The 13,493-nt window shown below is 47.5% G+C and overlaps 1 protein-coding gene across 1 annotated transcript; it reads right to left on the reverse strand.

Annotated features, from left to right (window-relative positions):
* Nucleotides 1-475: 475 nt before the first annotated feature.
* Nucleotides 476-11,997, reverse strand: LOC311613297 (uncharacterized protein). Its single transcript, XM_084867006.1, has 6 exons — nt 11,901-11,997; nt 4,049-4,302; nt 1,946-1,994; nt 1,594-1,700; nt 1,069-1,121; nt 476-806 (listed from the first exon to the last, which is right to left on the reverse strand). The coding sequence occupies exons 2-6, from the start codon at nt 4,125-4,127 to the stop codon at nt 648-650; spliced, it is 447 nt and encodes a 148-aa protein (XP_084723132.1). The 5' UTR covers nt 4,128-4,302; nt 11,901-11,997; the 3' UTR covers nt 476-647.
* Nucleotides 11,998-13,493: the final 1,496 nt, after the last annotated feature.

Consider the following 13,493-nt stretch of genomic DNA (forward strand, 5'->3'; position numbering starts at 1 on the left):
CATCTTCCCAAGTTCCCCTGGGAGCTGTGCCTGTTCAGTGGTGACAGGTGGCCCACTTCCACCAGGTACTCCTTCCCCAGATGGGAGCTCATTCTTTTTTGGAGCTCATCAAGTCTCACTCCCTCAGTAAAGCAGCCCCCACCCTTGGTAGATTGTCTAGACACCCAGGAGTGTCAGCCATTCACGTCTCCACAGTCATGAGCATGCTCATAATGAACCCCTACAGAGTGCTAATTCCCTACAGGGCAGAACAGGAGAGGCAAAATCCAGAAGCTGGGCCCTGAATAGTATGAACTCCCTCCACAGCCCTAACCTCAGGAGAGACAAGAACTAGAAAGGACTCCTGTGTTGGTACATCTGTCTCAGGAACCTGGGACTATGGGTAGTTGAGAAGTACATGTCCCTTGTCTTTTATGTCACTCCTTTCCCTTATAATTGTACTTTGTTTCCAATAAATAAGAAGAACACACATTTTCCTCCATCAGGATATGTTTTATGCATTTGCACATGCTTGCCCAGGTGTGAGTGTGTGTGTGTGTGTGTGTGTGTGTGTGTGTGTGAGCACGCATCTAATGCAAAAGCTATATCAGGATCCAGTTGGGGCACAGATCTGACTCTCCACACTGAAGCATCTCATTGGCTTCCCATCAGTTGAATACAATGGAGGCATATTCCACTTGGTCTGGAGACATCCTCCTGGAGCGATCAAAAGGAGGCATGTTGGCATAGACATCGAAGCCATCCTCTTTCCAGGGGGCCAGGTTGATCACGTTGGAATATATGGCATCAGCATGGCAGGAAACCTCCTTTAGAGATAGGACCCCGTTAGAGTCAGATGGCTGGGCACAAAAGACTTCCAGTGCCAAGACTTAACTACTGGGCTCCCTACGGGACAGGAAGTGGAACACTGGGTTCTTGCTGAACAAGCCCTAGATCCTGCTCAGTTTTCAAAAAGATTCCTTTTAGAGCTGTTCTTTGCCTCACCCCCACCTCCATATGAGACCCATTTAGGAAAGAGCATGAAATTATGGTGGAGCCCGTCTAGATATGACTCAACTATTTTCTTACCGAAGATTTGTGGAGAAAGTTGCTCTGATGCCTCAGTTGTTTCTTAAAAAGTCCTAGAAAAATTAATAAACTCAGAGTCAGCCTGAGCTGGAGCAGTAACTACCTTTACTTGATCGATTGCTGGACTTAGGGTAGAACTTTGAAATTAAAAATCCACTCTGTTCAACCCATTGTGCCTCTGAGACTGAGCTAAATGCCCAGGAAGAGAAAGAGGGAGTATTGGTACACTTAATAATGTTGGTTATTATTTAGATTATTTGGCATCAATATTTCTTTTAGTTGATGCACATAAAAATAAATATATATGCAGATTGATTATATATGGCTTTCATATGTAAGGAATTTGTAATGTAAACAAATCTTATTGCTACGTGCAGAATCCATGGCAACTCCAGAGAACAGACCCCAGAACTTACCCACCCTTTCTCTTTCCCAAAGCTGCCCCCCAGGAAAGACACCCCTATCTTCAGCCCCAGTTTCCCCCTTTCTACATTTCCAATTCCTGGGCCAACTTGTTGGACTCACTCTCGTGCCTCCATTTCTTCAGGGCCAGGTACAAGAGGCCCACTAGGAGCAAGAGGAGGACCACAACACCAATGGAGCAGGAAACAGCTGTGACTGCTGGAGGGGCGCTGAGGAAAGCAAATAAGAGAAAGGAGGACACTCCAGCTGCCCTGTCTAGCTTTGGTGGTGACCATCCACAAAATTGCCCTGGGCCTCCCCTCTCCTGTAGGAGCTCTCCCACCTCTGGGCTTCCATCTGCTGCCTCCGTTTTGAGACTGTTTTCTCTGCCCCAGTCTCCCTGGCCATGGTCCCTTCACAACTTTCTCCAAAATCCTCAATACTCCTCCATAGGGCCAGCCCTTCCCTCACCCACCTGCTACGTTCTTTAGTTGTAGTCTCTGGCCTCAGGGTGGTGATGTTCTCTGAAAAAAAAGGGCAGAGAGAAAAAGAGAAGGAGATTTGAGAGTAATTTTTACACACAGGTTCTATACTGAATGTTTGTGTCCTGCCAAAATCCATACTTTAAAACCCACTCCCTAATGTGATGATTTTAGGAGGTGGGGGCCTTTTGGAGATGATTAGATGATGAGGGTGTGGCTCTCACAAATGGATTAGTGCCCTTATAAAAGTGTCCCTGGAGAGTCCCCTCACCCCTCCTACCCATGAGGACACAGTGCAAGATAGCTGTCTGTGAACTGGAAGCGGGCTCTCACCAGACTCTGAATGTGCCAGTGCCTTAATCTTGAACTTACCAGCATCCAGGACTATGAGAAATAAATTTCTGTTGTTTATAAGTCGCCCAGTCTACAGTAATTTGTTACAGCAACTGGAACTAAGACAACACGCATGCAAATGAGCTCTACAGGATCTACATGGATCTTTATTGGGGGACTTAATATATGCAGGGCACATTATTTCATTTAAACGTCAATGAGCTAGGAACAATGATTATTCCCATCTTATAATAAAGAAACAAGCTCAGGGTCATAGAGGTAGAAAGTGGCGGAGTTTGGATATGAACCCCCTTCTCTCTGACTAAAACTGTGTTTTTAAGCACATCCTGTGCTGCCTTGATGTGATCATTTTACTCTTGAGTTCTGTTATTCTTACAAAGGGTTCAAGGTTTCCGTATATGACAGGATGTCCAGAAAAAAGAAACCAGGATGGTATAGTTCTTTGATGCTCTGGGGAGGTCATGTGAGGGGTGGGAAGGGTCAGGACATCAGCCAGTTGGCCTGGAACCAGGTAGAGATGGCAGGTGTGGTGGCAGAGGTGGGGTGTGGGGAAGGGAGGGTTATATTATTCATACTTTGAAAAAAACTTCTCCTTCTTCAAGAGATGGAGATCCCAAATTCATCCATCTCTTCCTGGATTTTTAGAGTTAGAAGGACTCTTAAAACATATCTAGCCAAACTACCTTGCTACATTTACAGGTGAGGAAACTTAGGGTAAGCCACTTGCCCAGGTAAGTGCTGAATCCAGGACCTGAGTCCATGCTTTCAACTCCAACCCCAAAGCCCTCTTCCCTTGCACTCAGGCGTGGAGCTGCATGATTCAACCCCTCAGAGCAGGCAGCATGTCTGGAGACCTGCTGCTCAGACACCCAAAAGTAAAGATTGCTGCCACGGTGGGGTGAAGGGAGCCACAGCAGGTTGACAGTTGTTCATGTAGAAAATAATACAATAGTTAATAAATAATAATACAAGAATAAACTGTTTTGAGTACTAACAACTGTAAACCTACTTTTGCCACCTGGGATCTCTAGGATAATCTAACGAGAAATAGCCTTCAGGGGTGGGAGCAGCAAGAATCAGAGCCTCCTGCGGCATCCGGGCCAAACGGCATTGTGTCAGGCAGCCAATGGCTCACTTCCTCCCTGCCTCTTCCCTGCTCCCCTTCTGAGTAAGTTGGCTGACCTCATGACATTTCTCTCAGACAGCTCCTGCCCACCTTCTGGGTGAGATGTAGGGAGGGACCTTGGAAACCAGATCATCCCAGTGCTCACAGTGCTGACACCCAAGATGAGGTATCAAGTCATGGGGCTGGATGTGTGGGAGAGTGTGGTGGGGTGGGGTGAGATGTCACATGTAAGTCTGGAGCAATGAGAGGGAAGCCTGGGGCACCAGCTGGGATTGACTGGGGTAGGGCACACCTGGTTATAGCAAGAAGGACAGACAGCATGAGGGTGTCTATCTGCGGACAGAAAGACAAGAACACATCCTGGGAAGAGTCAGAGGGGGTGAGGGGAACAAGCGTGGAGGATGATGTCATGAAAGAACCTGAGATTTGGAATTCGGTGACTTCCTAACTGTGTGATTGTAGGACAGTCACTTAATCATTCTGAGCCTTGTTTTCTTCATCTGTGGGATGGACATAGCATGAGTACCTACATCGCAGGGTTGTTTAAGACCTAAATGTTCAAACTATGGTTTAACAGTAAGTAATAGCCACTTTGCCCATTTTCAGCTGGTCTTACCCAAGCAGAGCGATGTGGGGTAGTCCAGGGAGGCATTGCTGCCTGTGGAGGCCTGGAACGTAGAGTTGTCCCAACTCATTTTGACAAGATTCCACTCAGGAGGTTCTCGTCCCCGGTTCTGAGGATTCTGGGGCAGGTGGTCCCCTTTCACTGGAAGCAGAATTTCTCAGGGGTGTTTTGCAGCACTTGGCAGATACAGGACCCCAGGAAGCTGGCACCTCTCTTTCCCTTCATCTCTGTTTCTTCACAGGAACCTGTTGGATGGAGACGATGTTAGCATCTCACCCTGGAGGGGAGGGCCACCAAAGGCATTGAGATAGCATCCTCGCTTAAGGAAAGCAGCTCCAGCGAGGCCTTCCCCAAGTCCAAAGTCAGCCCCCCCGCCTTTCTGCCACATCACCCTCTGATCTATTAGTATATGAATCTACCTCGATCATTTATTCGTTTATTATTGTCAGTCTCTCTTCACAAGAATGTAAGTTCCACAAGAACAGTGCCTATCTGTTTAAGTCATCACTCTATCTCCAGGGCCTAGGACAGTGCCTCGTGCAATAAATAGGTTCAACATATGTGTGTTGGATGGATGAATGAGTGAATGAATGAATGAATGCCAAAGACTCCTTTACAGCACCCTAACAGGGGCCACTCAGCCTCTATCAGACTATGGCAAGCCTCCCCCACAGATTTCTAAATCCCTTAGTTGTGGGCAAATCTTTACCCTGAAAGGAGAAGTTGATTAGAAACAGCCCAAAGTCACTCTGAACCAACCGAATTTTATAATCATGTTGGAAAATTGGCTCAGGCAACACCAGTTTTGGAGAAAGAGGAGCTGTGCCTACCAAACACCTAGAACAATGGAGGCGCCTGGAGGGGGTGCCCTGCCTGGGGGTGTATGTGGGTGGCCTGGGACAGAGAGTGGGAAAGATGCAGATCCGAGCCTTACATCCTGCCATGGCCTGCAGCCTCCGCTTCAGGTGGGAGGCGAGGAGAGAGGCGTGTTTGAGACCAAATGAAAGAGGATCTGGCACCCTTTGTCCCCCAAACACCAACCTCACCCCCCAAATAGATCTGAGGGAGCAGGGGGAAATCCCCCCTTGATAAGAGCCCTGCTGGCATGGATGACTCACTCAGCCTGCCTGGACCCAGTTTCCCCATTGGTGAAGCGAGGAGAGAGTGAGAAGGAGAAGGCACAATTACAAAAATAGTGCTAGTTCTTTCAGCAAATGCATCTCACTGCATCCTCCTAGTGTCCCCTTTGCACCGGTCACCTTACCCATCCATTGTACACTTCTCCTAATAATCCTACTATTCCTCAAGGAATACTAACAACACTTTTGGGGACGATCAGGGTTAGGAATTGTTTTTTTTTTTTTTTAATTATGGAAGGAGAAGGGGATATCACAATTTTTTTTTTCAGTTTGGGGCTTCTAAAAGTTTTTGTTTTTATTAGGCAACAGTCCTATAGTTGAGAATGTAAACGGTACGAAATGAGAGAGGCTTTCCCACCCTTTACTCCATCCAGCTAGTTCCCCTCCCTGAAAGCAATAGCTTTTCCAATTTATTTATGCCTCACGCCTACATGAGCAAACACAGACACACACAGACAGATGGACACACACCCAGCACTTGGGACCTGCAGTTATCTCCCCTGAGTGAACATTGAAACCATTGGTAAGAGAAGAAGCATCGGGCACCTGAAAACCAAGGGAAGCTGTCACCTCAGAAGGCGGTAAGGAGGGGCAGAACCTTGGGAACACAGGGTGCAAGGAAGGCAGCTCACAAACTGGACTTCAAGAGCCCCGTGTGGACCGAGATCATGTCTGATGTGACTTCCCTTCCCCGCTCGCGGGCCAGGGCCTGGAACACAGCAGGCCCACAGTGACTGCTTCATGAGTGAATGGAAGCTTAGGCCCTCTTTCTCCGGCCGCACAGACGCACGGCTACAATCAAGCAGGGCCATCAGGAGTGGAGGGGAGGGAGATGTTTCAGCAAGCTTCCTCCTCGCTTCCTCTTAAGTACGTTTTCTCACCGTTTCTGGGCCTTTAAATGTTTTTCTGCAAATTGTCATTTCTCAAAATAGAAACCCCGTGTTTGTAAACCTCTGGAGGTGTAGAACAGAGCCACTGGCTGGCTGGAGGTTGCTTTAAAGAGCACCTTATGTTTTCAGTTTTCACAGCGGCCTCTTTGCAAGCCTTGAACAACCGCCTTCACACTCGGCGTCTGAAGGGAAGCAGAACGTCAGCCTCTTGGACTCCTTCGGAAGAGAGCACCAGTGGCCAGGTAACGCTAGCAACTGTCCACAGGTGACCTCACAGGAACGGACCCCGATTTTAGCAGAATTACTCACATATACCTCATTTGATTTGGAAAATATAATACAATATATTAAGAAAGCACATTTTTGCCCTGACCGATTTGGCTCAGTGGTTAGTTATAGCATCAGCCTGCCACCGAGGGTCTAGGGTTCAGTTTCCGGTCAGGGCACATACTTGGGTTGCAGGTTTGATCCCAAGCCCTGGTCAGGGCAATCATGCAGGAGGCAATCAATTGATGTGCCGCTTTCACATCAATGTCTCCCCCCACCTTTCCTTTCCACTCCCATACACATCTCCTAATTTCATTCACTGCTCAGAACTGGGGTCGTCTCCTGTGGCCTCCAGGAAGCAGTTGGAAGGATTGGGTGTATTTAGCCCCATTTGTAGATGAGGTGACTGAGAATTCCAAGGGAGTGGTCAGTGAATTGCCCAAGGTCACAGCAAATAGCGTGAGGACACGGACACAGGTCTCATGATCACTTGGACCAGTGGTCGGCAAACTCATTAGTCCACAGAGCCAAATATCAACAGTACAACGATTGAAATGTCTTTTGAGAGCCAAATTTTTTAAACTTAAACTTCTTCTAACGCCACTTCTTCAAAATAGACTCGCCCAGGCCGTGGTATTTTGTGGAAGAGCCACACTCAAGGGGCCAAAGAGCGCATGTGGCTCGTGAGCCGCAGTTTGCCAACCACGGGCTTAGACTTTCCTCCGTTTCCTATGCGACTGTTTTCATGCACTCAGGGGCACTTTTTAGCGATAAGGGCCACACAAATGTTTGGAATAGCCAACGATGGTTGTTTAAAATGTCAGTAAATAAACTTACTTACAGGGGAAATCTTTACACTATGTTTCAATCAGTAAGAAGCAGGTAACATCAGAAGGTCAGTGATCAGAGGCAATGAAATTGCCCCAAGGCAGCCTGGGCACAACTGAAGCTGCCTGTGAACCCAGAAGGAAGAAAATCACATGAGAGTGAAACTTCTTCCCATCCTAAATGTTCCCTTCTATCTGCAGAGCACTCGTTCTTGCGTCTAACTAATCTCATACTTCGTCTTGCTGCTCTGACCTCTTTCTAGTAACGTCTGCTACTTTGAATGTAGGTCAGGGAAGCAGCTTTGCAGGGACCTGTCCGTTTGCCATGACTCTGCCGTGATATGTGATGGGTGCGAGTGAGACTGTCTCCACTTTCCCGGGATTCTATTTTAAAGCACACTTCAGCCCGTGTCACCTGGATCTAGTGCACCCAGCGCCCGAGCCTCGTCATAGTCACTTTGTATTTAGCTCATTTAGAAATGCAATGCCTGTGCAGAGTAGATGTTCCATGGATATTCTAGGTCAAGTGAGAGGGACCGTGGCAAAGGAAGAGCCCACCAGAGCCCACTGCTTGGAGCAAAGACTCAGGGTTCTAGTCCCAGCTGCTCCTGCCCTCCACTCTCCGGTCTGCCCTGCTCCCTCACCACCTGCTGGACATCCCAGCCAGTTTTCTTTGGACTTTTTGTGCCATTTGTAGGAAGGACTTGCGGGATCATCCGGATGTTGGCATCCAACATCCAACCATGGTCCTCTGACGCCTTCTGCCCAGGCCCTTCTGTTCCTTTAGCGCTCCCCCTTCTTCCCCCAAGGCCCTCCTCTCTCCATCCCTCCCTCATCTTCATTTCCCTGCTGGGCACATCCCGGGCAGCACTGCCAGCCCTGCTCCCTCAGGAGCCTTAGGTCCAAGCAGGGATGGCGCCTTGCCCTGAGGAAGGGCTGTTTGCCGTTGTCTCCCCTTATTCTGTGGACCGCTGGGTGGGCATGTGTGAGCCCCTCCTTTCCTGGAAGCTTCAGGGGGTGCAGGGCCCTTCCGTGCTTTAGGACCAATCAGAGTGGCAGGTCAGCATGGCCGGCCTGTTTATTCAGCATTTATTGATGCCTACTGTGTGCTCCCCGCCTTGAAGGGCTCTTGACCCAGTTAAACGTGCACATGAACTTGCCTCAGTGGTTTCTGAAAGTGCCATGCTGCTCCCTGGGGTGATGGCATATCCTTACAGCCCTGCTCAGGGGAAGGTCACTTTTGCCTTTTTTTTTTTTTTTTCTGAGGTAGCCCCTGTTTCTGGTCTTTTCGGCGGGTAGAGAGCTCTTTTAGCAAAACATAAAAACATCTTTATCTTGTTCTTCCCCTCAGAGCTGCTGCCTGCAAGGTTAGGTCACCCTCCAATGGTTTTTCTCATGGATTTTTCACAGAAAAAATAATTAATTGGGAGGTAACACATATATATATATACCTTGATAACTCCATTGTGAACACGTTGAAAGATCTTTAAAATAGTTTGTTTTCTACAAGCATCTTAATAGGACTTTTGTCCATATAAAAAGTTTCCTTATTTTTTTTTTTTTTGTACAGCTACACGGTGCTAGTTTAGGCACGTCTCCTGAATAGTTAAACAACAGGCGCTCACTGCTAATAAGCTCCCTTTAAAAAGCAGGCTTTCAAATCCTCACTAACAGTTCTTTCTGTCCCTTTTCCCACCCCACCTTGAACCCGAGAGCCAAGGTTCAAAGGGATTTAGATAAAAGATGTAGTCAGTCCCTGACTCATTTTTCTAAACATCAAGGCGGCCAAGGCTAGCAGTGGATTAATTTTATGGCTCTGCCAAGTTGGACAGATAAGAATCACCATTCACTCTGAAGCTCATTTAGGAGAACTAACTACTGGAGGACACTTAAATTCACACTCCAGAAACCGAGAACAAGACATGGCAACTCGTTCGGAAAATTCATCTCCATAGGCCTGCTTAGCAGCAATTAGGGCGCCCTGAATGGAGAGGCTTGAGGGAGGCCGGGCTGGGAAGGGGTGTGGGACTGTGGGCGCTCCACCGCCTGCCGGCTAATCAGAGCGGCAGCTGCGGGAGCCCCGGGCTGGACTTCAGGTTTCTTTACATTCAGCTTTGAAAAGGGGAGAGGCTGTCAGGGCCTTAAAGAGGCTCCTCACTTTGATGCTGTTCTCCTAAAAGGGCTTTTCAGGGGCATTAATAAGCGGGCTTATGAAGAGACTCGGCATTCCTCTTGGATCTGCGGAACAGATAATGAGGATTCCTAGTTATTGGGCCAATGGCACCAGGTGGGAATTCCCAGGACAAGCGCCTCTGAAACCGAGAGCGGGCACCAAACACCTCCTCAATCCCGCGAAGTGAACTTGAGGTTTCCTGCCCACCACACGACGTGAATGACCTTCTCTGGAATTTCTGTTTTCAGCACATTCAACAGAAATTTGGACATAACATGAGGAAATAACAGTTTCTCGAGGTGTTAAAAAAAAATCAGAAAAAAATCCTCTAAGTTCAGGGGAAGCCCATTAGGGATTCAGCAACAAGGGCAGCTTCCTTCTGTTTCACCAGCCAGCAGGTTTGGGCTGGACGTTGTGAAGGTCCTCTTTGTTTTATGGAGGCGAAAGCTACTTGTCCTGGCTAACTTGGGGGCCATGCCGGGACTAGCATGCCAACAGATGTTCTGAGCCCTGGCCCTGGGCTCAATCTTCCCACAACCTAGAAATCTGTGATGAAGAATAAACCGCCCGGGGTCTCCTTCATGAGCCCCTTCTGTAAGGGGGGGACCCCTGTGGACTCATTCCAAATGATGCAAAAATGAAGTCACTTGCAGCTGATGAGGGGAACTTGCCCTTTAGCCTAAGGCAGTGTTTCCCAAACTTCTCTCATGATGAGAATCACCTGGTGCAGTTGTTAAACTACAGATTCCTGAATCCCAACTAAGAAGTGCTAAACTAGAATTTTTGGGAACATATAGGTAAAATTGTATACTTAACTAGTGCTCTAAGCTTTATTTTTGGGAACATATAGGTAAAATTGTATACTTAACTAGTGCTCTAAGCTTTATTTTTGGGAACATATAGGTAAAATTGTATACTTAACTAGTGCTCTAAGTTAAGTATACAATTTTACCTATATGTTCCCAAAAATTCTAGTTTAGCACTTCTTAGTTGGGATTCAGGAATCTGTAGTTTAACAACTCCACCAGGTGATTCTCATCATGAGAGAAGTTTGGGAAACACTGGCCTAAGGTGACCAGACGTCCCAATTTTTAATAATTTGGCCCGCGTCCGGCGGCGTTAATCAGGACTTTTTTAAAACGCTTCGAGACACGGGAAAAATTGTTAAAAATTGGGATTGTCCCACCAAAAGCGGGTCGTCTGATCACCTTACTTTAGCCAGGCACACCAGGGTTCGAGTTCTGCGCCTCTCCCTACACAGGTGATCTAGGGTAAGCTATTAAAGCTCTCCGAGCCTCCATTTCTTTCTCTAAAAAAAGTAAACAATGCCTGCCTCCCAGAGCTGCCATGAAACTAAATCTGAAGGAGATGACATTACAGAGCTGGCAGCCCTGGTGCTTAATAAAAGCGGGTCCCCTCCTCCTTGCTGCCACCTGAATTCCTTTATCTGGGAACAAAGTTTGATTATAGATTAACGGCATGAGCAACACCTTTGCTAAGGTGTAACCGGTGACTCAACAGACACAAAACACACAGGAGACCCTACTCTGGTCAATAAGAGGTTCTGACGGTTTTAAATGCTTCGGGAGAAGGGCATGGCTCGTCTGATTAGACGTGAGGGAAGTGAGAGAGGGCGGGAGAAGGGAGGCCAGGGCCGTGCAGATCAGAGGTGTTCACTAGACATATAATGCAAGCCACAATCCTCATCCAAAATGTCCTAGCAGCCACATTTGAAAGTAAAGAAACAGATAACATTTAATAATGGATTCTATTTAACCCAATATTTCCAAAATATGATTATTTCCATTTGTACTACGGTAATATAAAAATTACTAGTGAGCTACTTTATGTTCTTTTTTCCTACTAATTTAAGGTGACCAGATTCTTTCCAAAAATGGGGATTTTTTTTAAAACGCTGCGGGACGCGGGACAAATTGTTAAAAATCGGGACTGTCCCGCCAAAAGCGGAATGTCTGGTTACCCTATACTAAGTCTTTGAAATCAGTATATCTACTTTACACCTACAGCACATCTCAATTCAGACCAGCCACATTTCAAGCGTTCACGGTGCTGGGCCACACAGGCTTAGACAAATCTCCAGGTGCCAACCACTGTGCCGGGTTTTGGGGGACCAAAATGTCTAGACTAGAGCATGGTTCCTGCCCTCAAGATGCTCACTGTCTGGTGGGGGATCTAGGACAGATGGGGGAAGTCTTACCCCACAACATACATTTGCCTGTAGTTTCCCAAACTCCTTACCATAAAACACAAAACCTGTAGCACAACCCTTTTCCCCTAAGCCTTCAACACACCCCAGCCACAGGGCAACCTTCCTTCGCACGGTCTGCACGCACCATGGTCCTATTGTGCCTCTGACTTGGAAGTTGGGAGGTACAGCACCCTAGGGAGCAGTTTAAGGGAAGGAGGGACCTTGTCCTCTCACTCCTTCAGGCCACAGAGTGCCCACATTCTACGGGGTGCGCCCCGGTTCCAGACCAGTTGCCAAGAAACTGACAGCGACGTGTCCGCCCTCACGGAACCCGTTACCTGTCTCCTGGGCGAGTGGCGGCAGCAGCAGGAGCCATCCATGGTGAAGACGCAGCTGCTCTCCCTGAGGGCCGCACCCCACCCTACCCGGTCCTCTGTCCCCGGCCCCTCCCTTGAGAGCCTCTTCGTTTCCTCCGCTGCCTGGCTGGGCTCAGGGGGGGACTCGGCCCGACGTGAAAAGCCAATGGCTGGTGCGGCTTGCAGAGCAATCGTTAGCGTGCAGGCCCGGGCCTCAGCAAAACCACAAGTTGAGATTTGCTTTAGATTCCTTAGCAGTTTTTGGAAATTCTTTCTCACTTTCTGCAGCTCACCCCTGTGCCCACCCGAAGGTCCTTCCTTTACTATTTCCACTGACAAATGAATTCATATTAAGGAGTTGTTGACTCAGTGAACCATCTTTCACGGGGATAGTTGCATTTTTAAAGATAAAATAATAATCAAAAGAATGCCTACCTGGCTGGTGGCCAGTGTAGCTCAGCAGTTGAGCATCAATCCAGGAACCAAGAGGTTGAAGGTTCAATTCCCGGTCAGGGCTGTGCCTGGATTGCGGGTTCGATCCTCTGTGGAGAGCAGGTGGGTGCAAAGAGGCAACTGATTGACTATGTTTCTTATTGATGTTTTCTTAAAATATATTTTATTGATTTTATACAGAGAGGAAGGGAGAGGAATAGAGTTAGAAACATCGATGAGAGAGAAACATCAATCAGCTGCCTCTTGCACACCCCCCACGGGGGATGTGCCTGCAAACAAGGTACATGCCCTTGACCGGAATCGAATCTGGGACCCTTCAGTCCGCAGGCCGATACTCTATCCACTGAGCCAAACCAGTCTCAGGTCTCATTGATGTTTATATCTTTCTATCCCTCCCCTTCCTCTCTCTCTAAAAAATTAATAAAAACATATTTTTTAAAAAAGAATACCTAATATGTATTGAGTGCTTACTGGGTGCTAGGCACTGTGCTAAGAGGGTAAAGCCTCACTCCAGGGAATGATTGAACAATGATGGAGTTTCAAGCATATGACACCAGGTGAAACAGAGGTGCTTTTATTTTATTTTATTTTTAAAAATATATATTTTATTGATTTTTTTACAGACAGGAAGGGAGAGGGATAGAAAGTCAGAAACATTGATGAGAGAGAAACATTGATCAGCTGCCTCCTGCACATTTCCTAATGGGGATGTGCCCTCAGCCAAGGTACAAGCCCTTGACCGGAATCGAACCTGGGACCTTTCAGTCCGCAGGCCGACGCTCTATCCACTGAGTCAAACCGGTTAGGGTCAGAGGTGCTTTTAAAATCATACTTAGTATACAACTTGAATGCAACCCTATGTATGGGAAATGTTGTCAGTGGAGGATATAGGAGACCTACACTATTTTATATATATATATAAATTATAGAGCCATCATCTTTGTTGGGAGTGGTGGTACAGGATTGTTTGTTTCGTACATTCACTCATTCATTCAACAAGGATTTGCTGAGTGCTACTCTGAGTCAGGCACGGGCGGTGCTGGGGATCCGGCCATGATCAGGAGGCCAGAGCTCTGCTCTCAGCACTCACAGTGTGGCGAGGGGAGACAGACAGTAAAACAG

This window comes from Pipistrellus hanaki (assembly GCF_964339955.1).
Source record: "Pipistrellus hanaki genome assembly, chromosome: 18".
NCBI classification, from domain to species: Eukaryota; Metazoa; Chordata; class Mammalia; order Chiroptera; family Vespertilionidae; genus Pipistrellus; species Pipistrellus hanaki.